The sequence below is a fragment of the Anolis carolinensis genome, chromosome 3 (assembly GCF_035594765.1).
Source record: "Anolis carolinensis isolate JA03-04 chromosome 3, rAnoCar3.1.pri, whole genome shotgun sequence".
NCBI classification, from domain to species: domain Eukaryota; kingdom Metazoa; phylum Chordata; class Lepidosauria; order Squamata; family Dactyloidae; genus Anolis; species Anolis carolinensis.
Genome location: NC_085843.1, coordinates 197,432,005 through 197,451,381, shown reverse-complemented (window position 1 = coordinate 197,451,381; position 19,377 = coordinate 197,432,005). Strand labels below are relative to the sequence as shown.

The 19,377-nt window shown below is 38.2% G+C and overlaps 1 protein-coding gene across 3 annotated transcripts in view; it reads left to right on the top strand.

Moving 5' to 3' along the window:
- Positions 1-19,377, top strand: part of adam12 (ADAM metallopeptidase domain 12) — a 355,264-nt gene that overhangs the window by 210,974 nt on the left and 124,913 nt on the right. For all 3 annotated transcript variants that reach the window (XM_008106757.3, XM_062976054.1, XM_062976055.1), the window contains exon 6: positions 18,552-18,735. In XM_008106757.3, coding sequence (XP_008104964.1) covers positions 18,552-18,735 — 184 coding nt within the window. The remainder of the gene's footprint in view (positions 1-18,551; positions 18,736-19,377) is intronic.

The following is a 19,377-nucleotide window of genomic DNA, read 5'->3' as shown; positions in this document are numbered from 1 at the left end:
ACATTAACACCTGTGTTAGAAAAACATAATGTCTCAACTGATCCCAAACAAGAGGGGCCAGGACTTGAACATTTTACTTTAAGCTGGTTTAATATATGAAAAATGTATTGTTAGTAGACAGAAAATTGAAAAGGTTCCCAAAAAGTCTGCCTTTTTCTAGGGATATGGAAAAATCTTGCCATTGGTAAGGCTTTGGATGAGACAGGCCCAGCTTAGCCCAGACAGACAAACTATCCAGAATTTATTGGCCTCTTGGCAAGATCTCACTTTCAATGCAAGACTGAAACACCAAATGTATGTGTGTGGGGGAAGGGGGGGGGTCTATATTTTGTACAGGTATCTTTGCACAAAACTAGTGACTTTACATTTTGTGAAGTAATGTATCTTTTTTGAAGTATGCACACACAGAGAGGAAAAACATTGAGTGCTATTACATTCACTAGGCTGTCAAAAAAGACAACTGCATATTCTGGTAATCTCAAGGTTGACCTTCTGTGTGTGCTGTAGATTGGGCTACCTCTGTCCTAAGTTTGGAAACTCCAAATTACAGTAGAGTTTCGGTTAGCCGAGTTCCGGTTAACCAAAACTCAGTATTATTTGAGGCACCGCCGGGGGCGTCCCTCCCTCTCCTTCTCCTTCTTTCGAGTTTGAGAGAAGGAAAGTGAGAGGGAGGAGGAACACTCACGGGGTGCTTCCCAAGGGGCGAGGGCTCGCTGGGGCAGCAGAGATCACAGGGCGCTTCCCTAAACTGGATTGCTGGGAGGGAGAATAGGGCCACCCTATTACCTGAGCAGTTCCGGTTATCCGAGATTGGGCCCACCCCTTTATCTCGGATAACCGGAACTCTACTGTATTTCAAAATATGGCAGTTGAATTGGTTGCAGGATCATCGAGTAATGTGCACATCACACCAATATGAAAATCCTTCCACTGGTTGCCAATTGGTTTTTAAGCAAAATCCAAAGTGTTGGTTATTAGGGTTACTATTATCATTGTTGTTGTTGTCTGGAGTTTTGGAGTTTAATGCCACCTGTATGCAGATGACACTCCTCTACTGCTCATTTCCACCTAATGCCAAGGAAGCTGTCCTGACCCAAAACCAGGAGTCCCCAAACTAAGGCCCAGGGGCCGGATGCGGCCCTTCAAGGTCATTTACCTGGCCCCTGCCCTCAGTTTTAGACTTAGGCTCACCCAAAGTCTGAAATGACTTGAAGGCACACAATAACAACAATCCCAATTAACTTGACTATCTCATTGGCCAGAGGCAGGGCGACACTTCCCATTGAAATCCTGATATGTTTATGTTGGTTATTTTTTTAAAAAAAATATTGTTCTTTTGTTGTTGTTGTTGTTTTTGCACTACAAATATGACATGTGCTGTGTTCATAGGAATTTGTTCATTTTTCCCCCCAAATGATAATTTGGCCCCTCAGTAGTTTGAGGACCATGAACCGGCCCTCCACTTAAAAAGTTTGAGAACCCCTGCCCTAAACTAATGCCTGTTATCAGTAATGGACTGGATGGGGCAAACAAATTGAAACTTAATGCAGACAAGACAGAGTTACTCCTGGTCAGTTGGAAGGCAGACCAGGGGATTCAACCTGTACTGGGTGGTGTTACACTCCCCCTGAAGACAGAGGTTTGCAGTTTGGGGTCCTCCTGGACTCAGTCAGGTATCTGTGCTGGCCGGGAGAGCCTTTGCACAATTAAACTTGTGTGCCAATTGCGCTTGTTCCTTGAGAAGACAGATCTGACCATGGTGGTCCATGCCTTAGTTACATCCCGTCTGGATTACTGTAACACACTATACATGGGGCTGACTCTGAAGAGTGCTTGGAAACTTCAGCTGGTCCAAAGAGCTGCAGCCAGGTTGCTCACTGGGGCTGGAGCAAACAACCCTCCTAGTGCAGCAGCTCCACTGGCTGTCAGTCTGTTTCCGGGCACAATTCAAAGTGCTGGTTATGACCTTTAAAGCCCTAGACATTTCAAGTCCAGGTTATTTGGCTGATTGCATCCCCTTGTACAAACCTGCCCAGGCCCTGAGATCTTCAGGAGAGGCCCTTCTCTCGATCCCACCTCCATCTCAAGCTCGGTTGGTGGGAATGAGACAGCGGGCTTGCCTTCTCGGTGGTTGTCCCTCAACTCTGGAACTCTCTGCCCAGGGAAGCCAGAATGGCCCCCTCCCTGCCGTCCTTCTGGTGACAAGCTAAAACCTTTTTATTCAGGCAGGTGTTTGAAGGTGAAGGGTTTTAAGATTGTGTCAGGGGCTGCTGAAATTTTATGTTATTATGGATTTAATCTGAATTGTTTTTAATACTCATGATATTTAATACTGTTTTAATATTTGTATATTACTATATTTTAAATTGTATTGTAATGCTTTTAATGTTAGCCGCTTTGAGTCTCCTTATGGAGAGAAAAAACAAATAACAACAACAACAACAACAACAACAATTACCTTTAAAGCTCTACGTTTGGGTCCAGGTTACTTGCAGGATTGCCTCCTTCTATTTGATCTGCCCCATAAGTTCAGGTGTCTTGGGAATATTTACTTAAACCAACCAAGATAAAACTGGCATCTTTGTTGGACATCCCAAGACTGTGGAATGAGCTTCAGGAAGAGATTTGACAGCTGAGTACACTATCTGAATTTTAAAAAGCATTAAAGACCTATTTCTTCGGGCAGGCCTACCTAGTCCATTATAAACTATGAATTTTAAATTGACGTTTTAATAAATATGAATTACTTTAATACGTAATGTTTTGTGTTTTAATCTTTTATGTGTTTTGTTTATGTGCAAGTGGTTTTATATGTTTTTAGTTTTGTATGGTATTTCAATTTTATATTCTACCCTGCTTCAAGCCTTGGGAGAGGTGCATAAGAGATGATGATGATGATGATGCTCATTTTATGGGAATATTCCCCTGACACACACAGACATACCCTCAATGCTCTCAAAATTGTGTAGATTTCTTAGGCATTTAGTCAAACAAATAGACAAATCTATCTACTTCTCTGTTGCTCACTTTGTGAGATTCCCCCCCCCCCCCATTTTTCTATTTAATAGATGAGCATGAATCCAATCAGGATTTACATCACTATTTGATCCCCTACTCTTCTCAAGTTTATTGTCCTTCATAGTAGTTGTATCTAGGGCTAAATCCTCTGTTCTGATCTGCCTATGAAACTCTTGGCATGTGTTTTTGGCATTGCAGTGTGGTGTTATCAAGGCCAATCCTGAAATGGGAGCCAAGGCTAACTTTTGAAACCTGAAGCAGCTGTTCTAGTACTGAGATTAGCACATGAACATCACTGCGAAAATGCAAACTGAAAGCTAAAAATCATTCACATTAGTGTTTGGAATTTTATTAACAAAAGGAAACATGCTTGTTGAAGAAACTAAGTTCTGGCTTAATTGTGGTAGGATGTCTCTTTGCACTATGGATCCAATTTAAGGATTGATTGTATGCAAAATTACTGTAGATACTGCCGATTCCTCCTCAAGCCATTCCAAATTATTGTCCTGTCATTTGCTAGAAGGGTTGAATTTTGCCATTCTTATCTTTCAGCTGTTTCTGTCTTAATATTTGTAGTATTGTTGTGTCTCCAAACACATATATCCAGCATGTTTTGCAACCAATAGTATGAGCTCTTCTAGATTTCCCTGCCAATTGAGTTGAGGCTTCACCTAAAGGAATAACATTTGGTGCTGCATTTGTAGATTCCTCTCTGACCTCAGGCTGATTTAAATTCGTACCTTGCCAGCTGTGACTGGCCTTAATTGGTGCCCATATGTGATTAAGAGTTTTCAGAGAGAGATGTTTCTTGATTTTATCCAATAAACTGAATTCACAGCTTGACAAAAACCTACAATAATAACCCGAGTCTCTACAAACATTATGTTTTGAACTAATACAGTCTTATACTAATTAAGAATCCAAAAACTGTCAAAGAGCTAAACCTTAGAATGTGTGCATTTCCTTATAAGTTACACATTCAAATTCCTTTGTTACATGATGATTTTTTATCTGCATTCTTCTTTTCAGCTTACCTATCTGAACTTATCTCCCTCTATAAACCATCACAGAGATTAAAACCTACTGGGGAGGCCCTGCTCTCGGTACCACCTCCTGCACAGGCTTGGTTGGTGGGGACGAGAAACAGGGCCTTCTCAGTGGTGGCTCCTCGACTATGGAGCTCCCTCCCCAGTGTTATTCGATAAGCTCCTTCCCTTCTAGCCTTTTGAAAGTAAGCTAAAACATGGCTATGAGACCAAGCTTTTGAAGAATAACTGCAGTACAATAAAAAACATAGAATCTGTGCAATGACAATTGGAATGGCCCTGGATTATGACTTTGGACTATGTGATTTTAATAATTGATGTAATTGTTTTTAGATGTTTTAATTCTCTGGTTTTTAATGTAGATATTTACCAATTATATGTTATTTTAAGGCATTGAATTGTTGCCGATATGTGAGGCCACTCTGAGTCCCCCTCAGGGTTGTGAAGGGTTGGGTACAAATATGGTAAAAATAAATAAATAATAAGATTTAGCCTGCTAATGTGGAAGGGGCAACTGTAATGCTAAAAATACTGTACTGGGTTTCATTATTGCTGGGTTATCAGTATAGATTTTGAAGTTAGGGAAACCAGATCTGCACTATAGTGCTTTGTGTTGTCATTATTTAAATAATTAAATAATGATGTCAATAGTGGAGGCATTAGTAAATACAGCATTCTGCACATAATTGCATCTGCCAGTGCTTAGCCTGCTAATGCAGAAAGGTGACTGTAATGCTGAAATGCTGTACATGATTTCATTATTGCTGGGTGATCAGTATAGGCTTTGGAATTAACGAAACCAAATCACCTTTCTATTACTTTGTGTTATCATTATTTGAATATAGTGTGCAGCTTTGGATTTCTCCTGATAGAAACAGTTACAATTCATTTATTTGGGCAAAGAATTTCTTGTGCATTGTATCTGTAGATCTTGAAGAACCCCCAAAGGTGATTCCTCTCCTTCCGCCCATAATATTGAGCTTTGTCATCAGGAGAAAATCAGCTGATTCATTTCTATCGAATAGGCTTTTTTAAAGGCACAGAAGTAAGGTGTGTGTTTGAGGAGAGGACGATAATAGCATTTCTATTTGTACTACTATATGATGCCATTGGAGGTTTTTCTACTTATGCTTAAATCAAAGATGGAAGTAGATATTTCTTCTGATGTGCCTGAAAGTGTTCATGTCGCAAATTGCCTAACTCCAAGCTATCACATTTTATATATTTGGGGGAAAAGTTAAGTGCTATGTTGTCTTGCAGGGAACATTTTTCTTAGATTAGTTAAGTTATTGGTGTCATAAATCCATACAGAGTAAGTAGTCCTCTTACTCACTGTGAAACAACACAACATAATAGTATCTCTCTTGATGATTTACAAGTTTCACCTATTTGACTAAGGTTTTACTTGACCAATATGTCATTTCCGTTTTGTCTGAGGAATTACCTTAACCTTTCCAAACAGTTATTTCAGGGATGGAGAATGTTTCACCTTCCAGGCAATGATGGATTGTAGCTTCTATCCTTTGGTGGGAAGGATCCATTCATACTACATACTTATAGTATTGTGGTTTTACTAGCCTCCATGGGTGCATCCTCAGGATAATGTCTCAGACCTTAGATAAGGATTGTCGTGTATGCATTAGATATTGAGAAAGGATTCCCTGAAATGCACAGGCAAGAGGCCACTATAGCTAGAAATGTAATCCACTAATATGAACTATAAAACAGTAATTAAACCAAAATATAATCCATGTGTTACCAACACACATATATACATAGAAAGTAAAACTCTATATTCAGAGTTTGTGAGTCCAATGCCCATCAGAGTTCATGTTCCACATGGAGGACTGTATAAGTCACTAATTGTGAGTCAAAATTAGATATTGCTCATGCACATTTTTTCATTGTCTGCATAACCCTGAAGTTCTATAAAATAATGATGCATAAAATAAATGCTGTTAGGGCTGTGCAATCAATGAAAAAAGTTACAAAACTCATTACAAAATTAGGGGGCACTGGTATTTCATTTTTAGAGTGTTTCTAAAGTATCATTAGTGGAAAATTTTGTTACTATAACGAGAGTAACAAAATTTTGTTACTTTTTCGTTATAGTAATTGCGCAAATGGGGGAACTTCAGGGGTTCCTTTCTCCCTCATTTTGACCAAACCTGACCAAACCTGCTACAATGGTAGAACACATTTAACACTGTTAGCCCATCAATTTTCAGAACATTTTATTTATCCATGGATTTTTAAAATAAAAATTACAAGAGCTATTTCCTTGAATTTTCTGTACAATGACATAGATTACATATCATTCCCCTCAAATTTCAGAAATATTCATACATCTACTGATTTTGGAGATTTTTTTTAAAGTTTTGACAAAACTTCTCCCTGATGCTTCCTTCTCCTAGGGAATGGCAACCCTTTTGCCTTTGCTTTGCTTGATTGCACTGAAAATAAAACTGATTTCTGTCGTTTACAAAATTCAAACAAAAACGTTTTGGGTAGGTTTTGATTCTACCTTTCCGATATCCTGTTCCAAATTTAACAAATGTTATTTCACTTTCAAGGATTAACAATAATTTTGCACAGTCCTACTATCTATCTCAAACAGTGCTGTGAGTAATTTAGACTGAAAGCAGTGCTGGGACTTGGTAGGTCCTTTAACACAAGTTGCTTTTCCTTTGTGTTCAGTTTCAGGACTCATTCGAGTTCTGTGTTTCACTTGAGAAATACAGTAGGGTTGATATTCCAACAAAATCATAGTGCTACGATTTTATAACATGAAAAAGCCCTTGGTCCTAAGCAGTTCATGGACTTGTGCACAATACAGTAACACTGATATTTTTAAATTGGCCCAATAATGTATGTGAAGCTCATGTAGCTCTTTCAACAAAGGTAAAATAGTGGGCAAATATCACTCTACACAGTAATCAAGTCATTTAAAGTTGCCCCAATTACAGTTCTGACCCAACAATTAAAGCCAAACGTTCTTGCCTGTATTACTATTTGACACTTTGAAGCATTCTAGCTAAATGAGAGCTTGTGAAGATATATATATATATATATCTCCTTAGGCCTGAAACTGATATAACTAGTACACAAATACAGAAAAACAGCCACAATTGTTTATCAGGCAAAGCCTGTGAGAACGTTGGGGGGAGGGCGTTTCTACAGACATTTCTCTTCAATCTTATTAGAAAAATCCTCTTTCTGTGATGGTTGTTAAGCCCTCTCTCTGCTCTTTTTTCTTATTTTCATCATCTGTGCAGTAGAAAGCTGTCCATAAAGGTTTTGCTGATAGCACAATTACAGTACCTTGACTCCCAAGTGTAAGGCGTTTAATCGTATTAGTATTATCACTCACTTTGTAACTTCAGCCTTAGCTTCTAGATAGAGGATACCTAGCATAAGCAGTCATGCTGGATAAATAGGGCTTGAGATGTGAAAGGATTAACCTGGTATCTCTGGATGTGGGCAATGTATATCTTCTCTATTCTTGAATCTACCTGTAGCTTGCCAGAATGTTACTATCATTTATTTAATAGGAAAAATGTGGATTCATTTTAACAGAAGATGCATTTAAAATGAGGACAGATGTTACCTTTCAGACAAATCTGTTTTTCCTTCAATACTATAGCCTTTGCAAAAAGAAAACATGCAGGAATTGTGAAATGGATCAAACCATTCATCGTATACTAGCCTTAAATAAATTAAACCAAACCATTATATATGTTTATATTGTGTATATATAAGAAAACCTGCCACAATAATTCGGTTAAGTGTTCTGTAACGCTAGTAGTTTGGAAAGGAAAGAAAATGTGGAACTGTGATCCCAGAAATATAGAAAGCTGCTTTGTGCAGTATCAGAACATTGCTCCTTCTAGTTCTGTAATGTTTACATGAAAGGTAGGCCACTTGGAGCTCTCTACATGTTCTAGACCAGTGGTTCTAGGTCCCCAGGTGTTTTGGCCTACAACTCCCAAAAATTCCAGCCAGTTTACCAGTTGTTAAGATTTCTGGGAGTTGAAGGCCAAAACATCTGGGGACCCACAAGTTGAGAACCACTGTTCTAGACTACAATTCCCACTGCTAATTTAAATATTCAGATCTTTTATCTTTACTTAGTGGGATCATCATCATAATTGCCAAGATATTAATAATCCCTATCTTCCATTACTTATGAGTGCACAGAGTAATTAAAAATGAAATATGACTGATAATTATTTTGGACTTTATTACATGGATAATAGAATCATAGAATAATAGAGTTGGAAGAGACCTTGTGGGCCATCCAGTCCAACCCCTTGCCAAGAAGCAGGAAGATCACATTCAAAGCACCCCTGACAGATGGCCATCCAGCCTCTGCTTAAAAGCCTCCAAAGAAGGAGCCTCCACCACACTCTGGGGCAGAAAGTTCCATTGCTTTTTTTCCAGTTTATTATTTAAATTATTGAAAATTTTTGAATTTTACATATTCAGTACTTAAAACTTATACATTCTTTAACATATTTGCAATACAGAGTTATGTATATCATAGCTCCTATGGTATTTTCACTCTCTAACTATATTACATACTCATATTATTTACCTTTTGTTACCCTTCACCTAATGCTATCCCTTCACCCCAGACCAGCCAATTACAATATTTATTTCCAAAATTCCATTGTTTCTTTTACAGGTTTCCCCCCCTTTCCTTCTACATATACAAACTCTATAAATTTTCCCCACATCTTCCCAAAATCATCCTTTTTTAATAACCCTCTTTTAATTTTAATATTACATGTCAATTTATCATTTATCGCAATATCCCAAACCTCCTTATACCATTCTTCCAATTGGCACTCCTCCCTTCCTTTCCATTTTTTGGCTATTAACAATCTTGCTGCTGTTACCAAGTTGGCAATTAGTTCCTTTGCTGAACATCTCTCACAGTGAGGAAGTTCTTCCTAATGTTCAGGTGGACTCCAAGATCCTTTTCACACGTACTGCTGTCAAACTAGGCATCCCCCGTTCTGTATCTTTGCATTTCATTTTTCTGCCTAAGTAGGCCACTAAGTCATGGAATTTGAGAGATAACAACACATCTCACCTCTAATGGCCTCTAATGTAACTGCCATTCTTCAAACATGGAGGGGAGAAAGAGAGAGATAAATGGAGATTGGACACATTCGCACTGCTGTAATTGCAGTCTAATTGATACAAGAAGAGTGTATGGCTAAGGCCAACCAACAGGAAGAGACATGCAAACTGTCACTAACATTCATTCATAAGCATTGGAAGATTTTCACCCTTAAAATAGCATTTGCTGTATCATTAATGTCTGCTTTATGGTGCCCTGCTGAAAAAGTCTGGTTGCTTATAGCAGAAAAAGTCCTCAGTAAACTACCATTTATCTGTCCAGCATTTTTAGTTTTACTGAGGACTATTTGAAAGACAATTTTTCCTTATCCTATAATTTAATCTTCCAACGGAGACTTGTTTGTGGTTATAGAACACATTCACTCCAGCATCAAGATGTAACCCCATGACTGTTGCCACAATTATACTTACTTGCAGATCCAAATGAAGAGTGTGGCTTGCCCAAATGGATCAAGGCCAAAAGTTAAAGCCATTTTTCATGCTTGTGGGTGGATTTCTCCACACTCTGCAGTGATATATGACATCTGCATTTGTCCTCAGCATTTGTGAACCTCTATAAAGGCTTAATTTAGTAAGGAAAAGGCTTGAAAAATAGGTACGAAGACAAAAAAGATTACAATATTAATGAAGGAAGATGTTTAAAAAATTCATAAAATTCAGTAAATAAAGCCCGGTTATGACATGATCAAAGTCTCATCCAAAAATCCTCTCAGCTATGTAATTTTTTCAAACCACAAGGATGCAAAACACTAGCAGCTATTGGATTCCATGTTATTGAAGCACTAAATCTGCTGTTTGTTTTAATCTAAATTTTAAAGTTGCTATCCAAGGTGCTGAACCTACTGAACTGGATAGGGCTGAGGAATTTGGGTAGCTTTTTCAAGATTCATCCTAAAGCTTGCAGACGCTTTTTTGCTCTGTTAACATGGAACTAACCAGGCATCACTAAAGCTGACTTTTGAGGAATGATGGTGCTGTCAAGTCGTACTAACATTTTTCTTACTTAGGGAGGGATAAACAATAGGGATCATGTGGAAATAATGCTTCTGATGAACTGGACTGTTAATACAAATAAAACTGGTTAGTCTTTTAAATGACAACACAGTATGTGGTGTTCTTAACATAATAGAGTAACAAAACCATCCCATCCCCATGTTCCAGAAATTGAAGCAAGGATGGCCACAAGAAAATAACAGATATTCCTGGCAATTAAGGACGTTTGGAGCATATTGTATATTTTTCCATTCTATTATTATGTTGAAATATTTACAACTGAAAACACAGCCTTTTATAAAGGCACATTAAAAATACACTCCTCTATAGACAGCATGGCCAGTTAGATCATGAGATAGGATCTGATAATTGTATGTGAGCCCTTAAAAAGCTTCCAACCAGCTTGAATTCTTTTTACCCTGAAAGCTTTATATTTTCAAGACTACACCCTCTTGTTCAACTGGAGAAGCAGTCCTTTTTTGCTTAGAAAAGAAGCTAGTATTGTGTACTAAATATCAGTAGCACATAGCTGTTTGGGCTCAGGAATCAAAGAAAGTCTTATACAGCTCGAAGCTTTTGGCAATATGGCAGTAATTACTTAAGCTGGAAAGCAGCCACTTTACAAAAGCAGTAGGAATTAATACTGTTTATTCCTAAAGATGCTTTCTGCAGAGAATCCAGTTAAGCCTTGTAACACCCCATTGAGAAAGCTGAGTGTTATCCCTGTCGTGCAGAAGGGGAGGCAGGTGTGGTGTAGAGAGATGATTTGCACTACACTGCAAAACACTAGAGTGGTAGGCTCTTACAAGAAGTGAAGCTTTCCTGTTATCTAAGGCATATGGAATTCCAAATCCAGAACAGCAATTCCCGATTTATTTCTTATTTACTTATTTGGTTTACATCTCACTTTTCTCACAATACAGGTTATTTTGCCCAGAGCCAGTTATGTGCAGAGCCAGACTAAGCACATGCACAATGAGCCCACAACTTACTCAAACAGCCTCCTCTAGGCTAGTCATCTTCCCAAGAATCAGTGTGCCATCTTTGTACATCTCTGGGCATTTGACAAGTCTGCAGCTGAGGTGGGCCTTTAATTGTGTAGATGCTGTGAATCATAGAGTCACAGAATAATAGTTGGAAGAGACCACATGGGCCACCTAGTCTAACCCTCTTCCATGCAGGAAAAGCACAATCAGAGCACCCCTGACAGATGGCAATCCAGCCTCTCTTTAAAGGCCTTCAAGAAAGGAGCTTCCACCACACTCCAAGACAGAAAATCCCACTATTGAACAGTTCATATGGTTAGAAAGTTCTTCCTAATGTTCAGGTAGAATCTTCTTTCCTGTAATTTGAACCCATTGCTCTGAGTCATAGTCTCCAGGGCAGCAGAAAATAAGCCTGCTCCCTCTTCCTTATGACAGCCTTTCAAATATTTTAAAATGTCTATCATGTCTCCTCTCAACTTTCTCTTATTCAGGCTAAACACTCCCAACTCTTTAAAATGCTCCTCATGGGGCATGGTCTCCAGATTTTTGATCATTTTAGTTGCCCTCCTCTGGACACATTCCAGCTTGTCAATATCTCTCTTAAATTGTGGTGCCCAGAATTGGACACAGTATTCCAGGTGAAGTCTGACCAAAGCAGGATAGAGAGACACCATGATTCCCCTCAATCTAGACACTATACTCCTTTTGATGCAGCCCAAAATCCCATTGGCTTTTTAAGCTGTTGCATCAAAATGTTAGCTCATGTTCAACTTGTTGTCCACTAAGATTCCAAGATCTTTTTCACATGCACTGTTGTCGAGCCAGGTGTCATCCATCCTGTATGTGTGTGTTTCATTTTTTTCTGCCAAAGTGAGGTGTCCTATACTTCTCCTTGTTGAAATTCATTTTATTTGTTTTGGCCCAGCTCTAATCTGTTGAGGTCATTTTGAATTCTGATCACGTCTTCTGGAGTATTAGCTAACCCTCCCAATTTGATGTAATATGCAAACTTGATAAGCATTCCCTCTAAACCTTCATCCAAGTCATTAATAAAGATGTTTAACAGTACTGGGCTCAAGACCGAACCCTGCAGTAGTCCATTAGTCAAATCACTTCTTTCTAGGATGAAGAGGAACCATTGGTGAGCACTCTTTGGGTTTGATCGCTTAACCAATTACAAATCCACCTAACAGTAGGTTTATCTAGCCCACATTTTACTATTTTGTTTGTAAGAAGATGATGGGGAACCTTGTCAATGGCCTTAATGAAATCAAGATATGCTACATCCACAACATTCCTGCATCTGTGAAGATCTATTTGACCCCTGACTATACAGGGAGCATATAAATCAGGGATGATTACCTGTAGTTCATAAAGGAGCCTTCAGGAGAATCTGTGAATTGAATACAAAAAATGTTTACCCCTCTGTAATTTTATTCTTATTACTTTGACATTTATCTAAGGGGGATGAAATTGTTTGCATCAGACTATATTGTTAAGGTATACTGTACATGGTTAAATAACATTCAGTCAACATCATTGCTGTGTTGTGGGCAGGGCTGATAGAATGCTAGAATTTTATGAGCCCTGCCCACAACTTCTGCCATACAGGAATAAAGAGCTCAAGCAATCCTGAAAGTTGACATACCTGTCTCTGTTTAAAGATCACTAAAGAAGAAAAATCCATATCCCTCCAAGGCAGTTTATTTCACTGTCCAACAGCTCATACAGTAAAGATATTCCTCCTAATGTTTAAGTTGAATTTCTTGCAATTATAATCCAGTGGTTCTTTTCTAGCCTCTGACATAGCAGAAGTGTGCTCCATCTTTTACATGACATCCTTTCAGATTTACAAGGATGGCTATCATGTCAACTCTCAGTCTTCTCTTCTCCAAGGCCAATGCTTTAATAAATTACCAAAAGAATCCATAACTCAAAAGGGCTGGAAACTGCTTATATAAAGGATCCTCTGAAATTTCACCATCATTCAGTGTTGGATGTCTTTCTACCTGCCAACCCCATGTTTCAACCTCATTGAAATGATCTGTTCCATTATTATATGAAGCTTGAACGGTTACTATACAGCTGTATTAGTTCTAATTAATCAAGTTCTGACCTTATCTCAGGCTGGTTGTATTTGATTGTGCTGCCTTTCAGTGCCCTCTGTCACTTCCTGCTGGGCTTACAATCACCCAAACCAGGTATTGGCAACTATGTTAGTCCTGGGGCCAATGTGTCTTTGCAGGCCCCCTGCAGACTATTCTCCTTCATATTTTTCTGCAGTCACACTCAAAATAGCATCACTTCCTGCTATCATTTTAAGAGGAACTCTAGAGGAAAATTGAAATATTTGTGGTAGGTCAGGGTTCTGGAGTGCTGATAGGAGGGAATTTCACATTCTCGTGCATTTGGGAAGCTTTCTGCATGTTTTGGGGTCAAAATTGTGAGAAAATCCTGCCATTTTTTAAAATGGGGAGATGAGCTGGCTTGTGGGACTGGCAGAAGCAGCAAAAATGAGGTCCAAGAGCTGCATACAGCTGGTCACAATATGCCCAATACTGACATAAACAAGAGACATTTTTCAGCAGTGCAGAACAATGGCTACATAGGAATACCTAGCTAAGTAGGAGTGAAGACTCTAGTTACTCACCAGAGTATTTCCTATTTTGCAACAGAGGACTGAAATAGCTTTGTTTTCTGTCTATTAGTAGCTTTATCTTTTTGTTTCTCAAAGAATCTTGGGGTGAGACACATGGCTCTCTGCCAGACACATTTATATACTTAGACGGGCCCTAAGATGTTGGTTAGATTCAGAGATGTTAACTAGTCTGAGGATACCCACTAAACTCTGAGGATAATTGCGGCTTTAATCCTGTGTTTCCCTGGTCTAAATCCACAAGCTACCCTACCTTTTGTATGTGATTGGAGAGATGTGTTTTACATCAACCCTCTCTTTCAATTTATTCCCTCTCACCTGCTGACATTTGTTCACTTGTTTATGCTTTTTCTAAAGCTTCTGCATGAAGTTGTTCACAGTATATCAAGTGAGCAACTCCAAATAGAAACATTCGAAACATAAAATGGCAAATATCAATCTGTGCCAGTAAGTCAATATGTACGTGTTGGCAATAAATCACACTGTGGCAATGTAAAACAATTGATTTGAGTTCAGACTTTTGAACTGCTTCTTCTTTTTTCTGTCAGAAACATCATATTCATAGCAGGGCTTCTAATCACATTAAAATATAAGTCATGGCCTTACAATGGGAGTCAGATAGAATGGTTCTATCTAGACAGAGCTCTGCTTAGTCTTCCATCCCTTAAGAGTTACTTTTGTCTATTAACCCCCCACCCTTGCACACACACATATACTACAAAACAAGAATTGAGTGTCCAATGGAGGGCATGGGGAGAAGCATCCAAGTATTTCTCTATATTTGTAGGCATACCAAAGGCATCACCCAAGCCCACCAACACCCTACAGGCAACATATGAACTTTGAGGAGATAAGATTCAATGTGCATGGAAGGTGGTGAATTCCTTCCTTTGCAACAGTTAAAAGAGAAAGAGACCAGTCATAATTTACTGAATGTGTGTATTATGCCAACTGTGATAATCTTAGGGACAAATCAATCATGTGATTGTTGTTGTATGTCATCAAATTGTTTCCAACTCATAACAAGCCTGAGGCAGAACCTATTCTTGACAAGAGTTGTTCAGAGAGGGTTTGCCTTTTCCTTCCTTCGAAGTTGAGAATGTCTACTGTATTTTCCATGGCTGAACAAGGCTTCAAACCCCGGTCTTGTAGTTCATTGCTCAAACCATGCTGGCTCTAAAGCAGTGGTTCTCAACTTGTGGGTCCCCAAATGTTTTGGCCTTCAATTCCCAGAAATCTCAACAGCTGATAAACTGGCTGGTATTTCTTGGACTTGTAGGCCAAAATACCTGGGGACCCACAGGTTGAGAACGACTGCTCAACGGGATCATATAACAATAGAATTCAAAGGAAGACGGACAGCTGAATTGCCTCATTGAGCAATGTAATCACTTGTAAACAACACAGAATGGGTCAAATTTTCTAATCCACATTAAATTGTGGAGTTATAGTGAAGAAGGATACAAGGAGGGAGGGAAGTAAGGAAAAGTCACTAGTAGGTGAATCATACAAGGTATTCAGTATCAAAACCAGGGTAACCTAGAGATTGAGAAAATTAGAAATGGTGGTTATGATGCAGGAAGTCCTATTTAGACTAGATCCAAGCTACCTAAGGAACCATATCTTTCCACATAAGTCTACTAGCTTTATGATCCTTTAGGGGTTATTTCTTTTGATCCCAAAGACCTCCAAGTCATGTTTGGTGAGAAGATGAAATAGAACCTTCTCCGTGGTTGCTTTCATATTCTGGAACTCTTTCCTTGGGAGGTTAGGCTGGATCAGTCTTTCCTGCCCTTTTGCCAGCAGATAAAAATATTTTAATATTATTACTATTCCAGGAGGCTTTGGAGAATTGATTTTTTAAACAAGCCACTTGTTCTTTTTGTATGCTATATTTTTATTGTTTGCTTTTAAGTCAATATTTTAAATGACATTAATTCTATAAATAATTTACTACTATTCAAGTCGTGCATTTTGTGTATTTTTTGTTACATGAATTTTTATCTGTCATTCTGAAGTCCCAGCTTTGGGGAAACTAAAATAATAGAAGAAAATGCATTTCAAATTCAGAAGAGGACCATGTGTTAGACATGAACATTTGAATGTTGTGTTAGGAAATAAACTGATTTTAAATGTATAACTGGGCAGATGTTTCTGATCCTTATTTTAGGCCACAATAATGAGAAGCTAGATTTTTACTCACTTAGCGAGATATAGCAAGTGGAAATGAAGAATCAGAAACATGTGCCACGTCTGCTTTGCTTTCCCACTCAATGTTTACTAGAGTGGGCAAACTTCAGACTTGTGGGATCCACTATATTTTAATTAGAAGCCTAGCTTTAATTAGAATCAACGAGATCCAGATGGAAAATGCTGAACCCAGGAATTTGTTTTGAGTCTTCAAACTGAACACACACCCCTTTCCTTCTGTACAGAAAGTAACTCCCAGTTCCCCTGGACTCTCTTTATTTTAGCAATATAATTTAGAAAAGAATGAGATGATGGTAGAATTACAGCTGCTATTGTGAAAGCATTGTGAGTCAGTAATCTCTCCACATCTACAGCAAATCATTCAGAGTTCTACAACTGTTTCCCAATCTGTCTTCTGTTCACTCCATACACAACTCAATCAGTACATACATGGCACTGCAGCAATTTCATGTTTTTATTGTATGGTCTAGCATTCAAGGTACTATTCGGTATTCAATATGTCTGTCCATCTGAATGAAAGTTGAGGCATTTATTGTTGTAACTCATGTTCCCAGTAAAAACTCTGGCAGATGATGAAGCACTCATGCATTGGTTTAATGTACATCCAGCTTACAAAGCATTGTATATGTACAGCAAACCAAAGAAAGTAAAGAAGTAAGGCAGATCTCAAGACCTGTTCTTGCTGAATTATCCTGAGCTCAAGGCATCAACTATCTCATGGAAAGAACCCAATGACTTGATTTTTCATCTCCAAAATATCTCATTTTACATATATGCAAGCCTTCCAAAATCAATCAGTCAGTCTGAAATACTGAACACTTCTGGTCTCCAACACTGTAGATAATTATCTACAATGCTTGAGACCAGAAATGTTCAGTATTTCAGATTGATTTATTGGTTGATTGGTTGATTTTGGAAGGTTTGCATATATGTAAAATGAGATATTTTGGAGATGGGACCCAGATCTAAACATGAAATTGATGTATGTTTCATATGTACACATAGCCTGAAGGTAATTTTATACACAAAGTTTTTAATAATTGTGTACATGAAACAAAGTTTGTATACAATGAATTCTCAGAAAGCAAATTGATCACTCTCTCAGCCACTCATTTCAACAATTTGAGGTTTTGGAGTATTTTGGAATGCCTGATAAGGGATGCTGAACCTGTATTTTATGAATTCACTTTTAATTTACCTGAAAGATACCCAGGAAACATGGTGAGTTCATTTTGATGTTGGCTGCTTGGAATCAGTTTCAAAGATATCCTTAAGAGAGGAGAAGTATCTGTTAAGTCTATGCCTGACAGTCAGATAAAGAAAGACTGCATAATGAAGAGTGAAGGATAGTGGACTCAAACCTAAGAATATCTGTCTGTTGGCAAGAAACAGGAAATTATATAATACAAAGAGAAAACACAGTAGAGAGCCCTTTGCTGCTCTGCCCTATTCTACTCCTGTAGGTACATCATTGTGCAATAATAGTTCCACATTTCAATTTCTATAGCAAATTAGAAGTACATAGCTGCCCGTAATAGTTGTTGCTGCTGACACGATAGGCATTGCTTATACAGATTTATATGCCACTTCCTTCATTCTCAATATGAATACTCAAATAGTTGAATTAGTCTTAATGGCTTGCTCTTGTAAATTGGTCCAATTTATGGTTATGTGTGTGTGTGCGTATCTGATAATAATATTTGTAGGCATGCTAAATATTCACATTATGAATTCTAAATGCAATATTACTTCAAACTCTTAATTTTTTAGTAATCTCAAAGATATTGCAAATACTTGAGCATTTCTGTAAAATACAGGTATAACTTGGTTGTAGGTCACATGGTTTATATACAGAAGAATAACGGCTGGAATTCTGCATTTCAGTTACAAAATCAGCATCTATATTTATGGACCCGTAACTACTCTACATTCAGTTATACCACATATTCACTGTTATAGCATTATTGCCACACTTGCAAATACCCACCAAAGTCCACCTTAAGTTTTAGGGAGCCACTCCAATTTATAGAAGCATGTTCTGCTGGCAATAGGGGCACGGCAGGATGATATTTCCAACTATCTCTTGTAGGCAATTGAGGATGAGCCAATCAGAAGCAGGACACCAGTCATAATTCCTCATTCTACTAAAGATTGCTGGTGAAATAGAACTGGAAATGTCATGTTGCTGCTCTCCAATCTCTAGCAGAACAAATCTCCATCACTTTTTGCAACTGCTAGCTGTTATGGTAGGTTTGCAGGCTGGGTTAGGAGATGATATTTAGCTATGAATTTGTAAACTAAGTCATGGATGTAGATTCTTGCAGTGAGCTATGTGCTAAGATAACAATGCAGAATTACAGCTTATGCCTCATTAGGGATTGTTAGCCATGATATTCTTTCACACTTACAAAGGATCTATCAGTTGGTTGCAAAATAAGCATAAAATGTATCTCAGCACCAGAAAAGAATGCATCATTTATATCTCTTATGCCACAGGGGACTGATTTCATTTGAAGATAAAGCCTATATTTTAGAGCCTTTGGAAGGTGCTACAAATGAACACATAATTTACCGCGCAACGAGCCTGAAACTAGCCCCAGGTTCTTGTGGCCATCATCTCAACATCTCAGCCATCACACTGGAGGATACTGTACAGTCTATTCAGACATTTACAAGTCGAGTAAGTGGAAACTTTTTTCTTTTGTGTTTTGGAAGCATTGTTATAAATTACATTGCCTGTGTAATTTTTTATTAAATTCTGAATTAGAAAACAAATTCTAACCAGTATCAAAGAATGCAATTTATGTGATAGAGTAGGTGCACGCTGTTTTGGACTATCATGAAAAGTTCTTCACCAAAAAACGCTTGTGATTTATTGTCCTAAATTTATGTGACTATTTTCCATTATAACCCTTGTTAATTGAAACTACACAAGCACATCTATAAAAATGTTGTATGTACCATTTTGCTGATAAAAATACTGCAATAAAATTTCAGGCAGATGGTCTGAGTTTCTGTTGTAACTAGAATAAGATCTACTGTTGATTTTTTTTTCCTCCCTTGGGGTATTAAAATCTCAGTAACCTGCTAATGTGAAACCACAGGCTGATAGGCCAGAGACATCTCACACAAATCCCTGCCTGGCCTACCAAAACCATAGACAAGATTGTCATTTTGCTGGCTGCCATATTGTGATACTGCCATGTTGCTGAATCTGTCCCAGAAACTCTAGCATGAGACATTAATTGGTGAGAGATTGTATGTGATTCTTCTGCTGACAATTCAGGCAAGGTATGGAGATATAATTTTTGTTAGTGGTAGA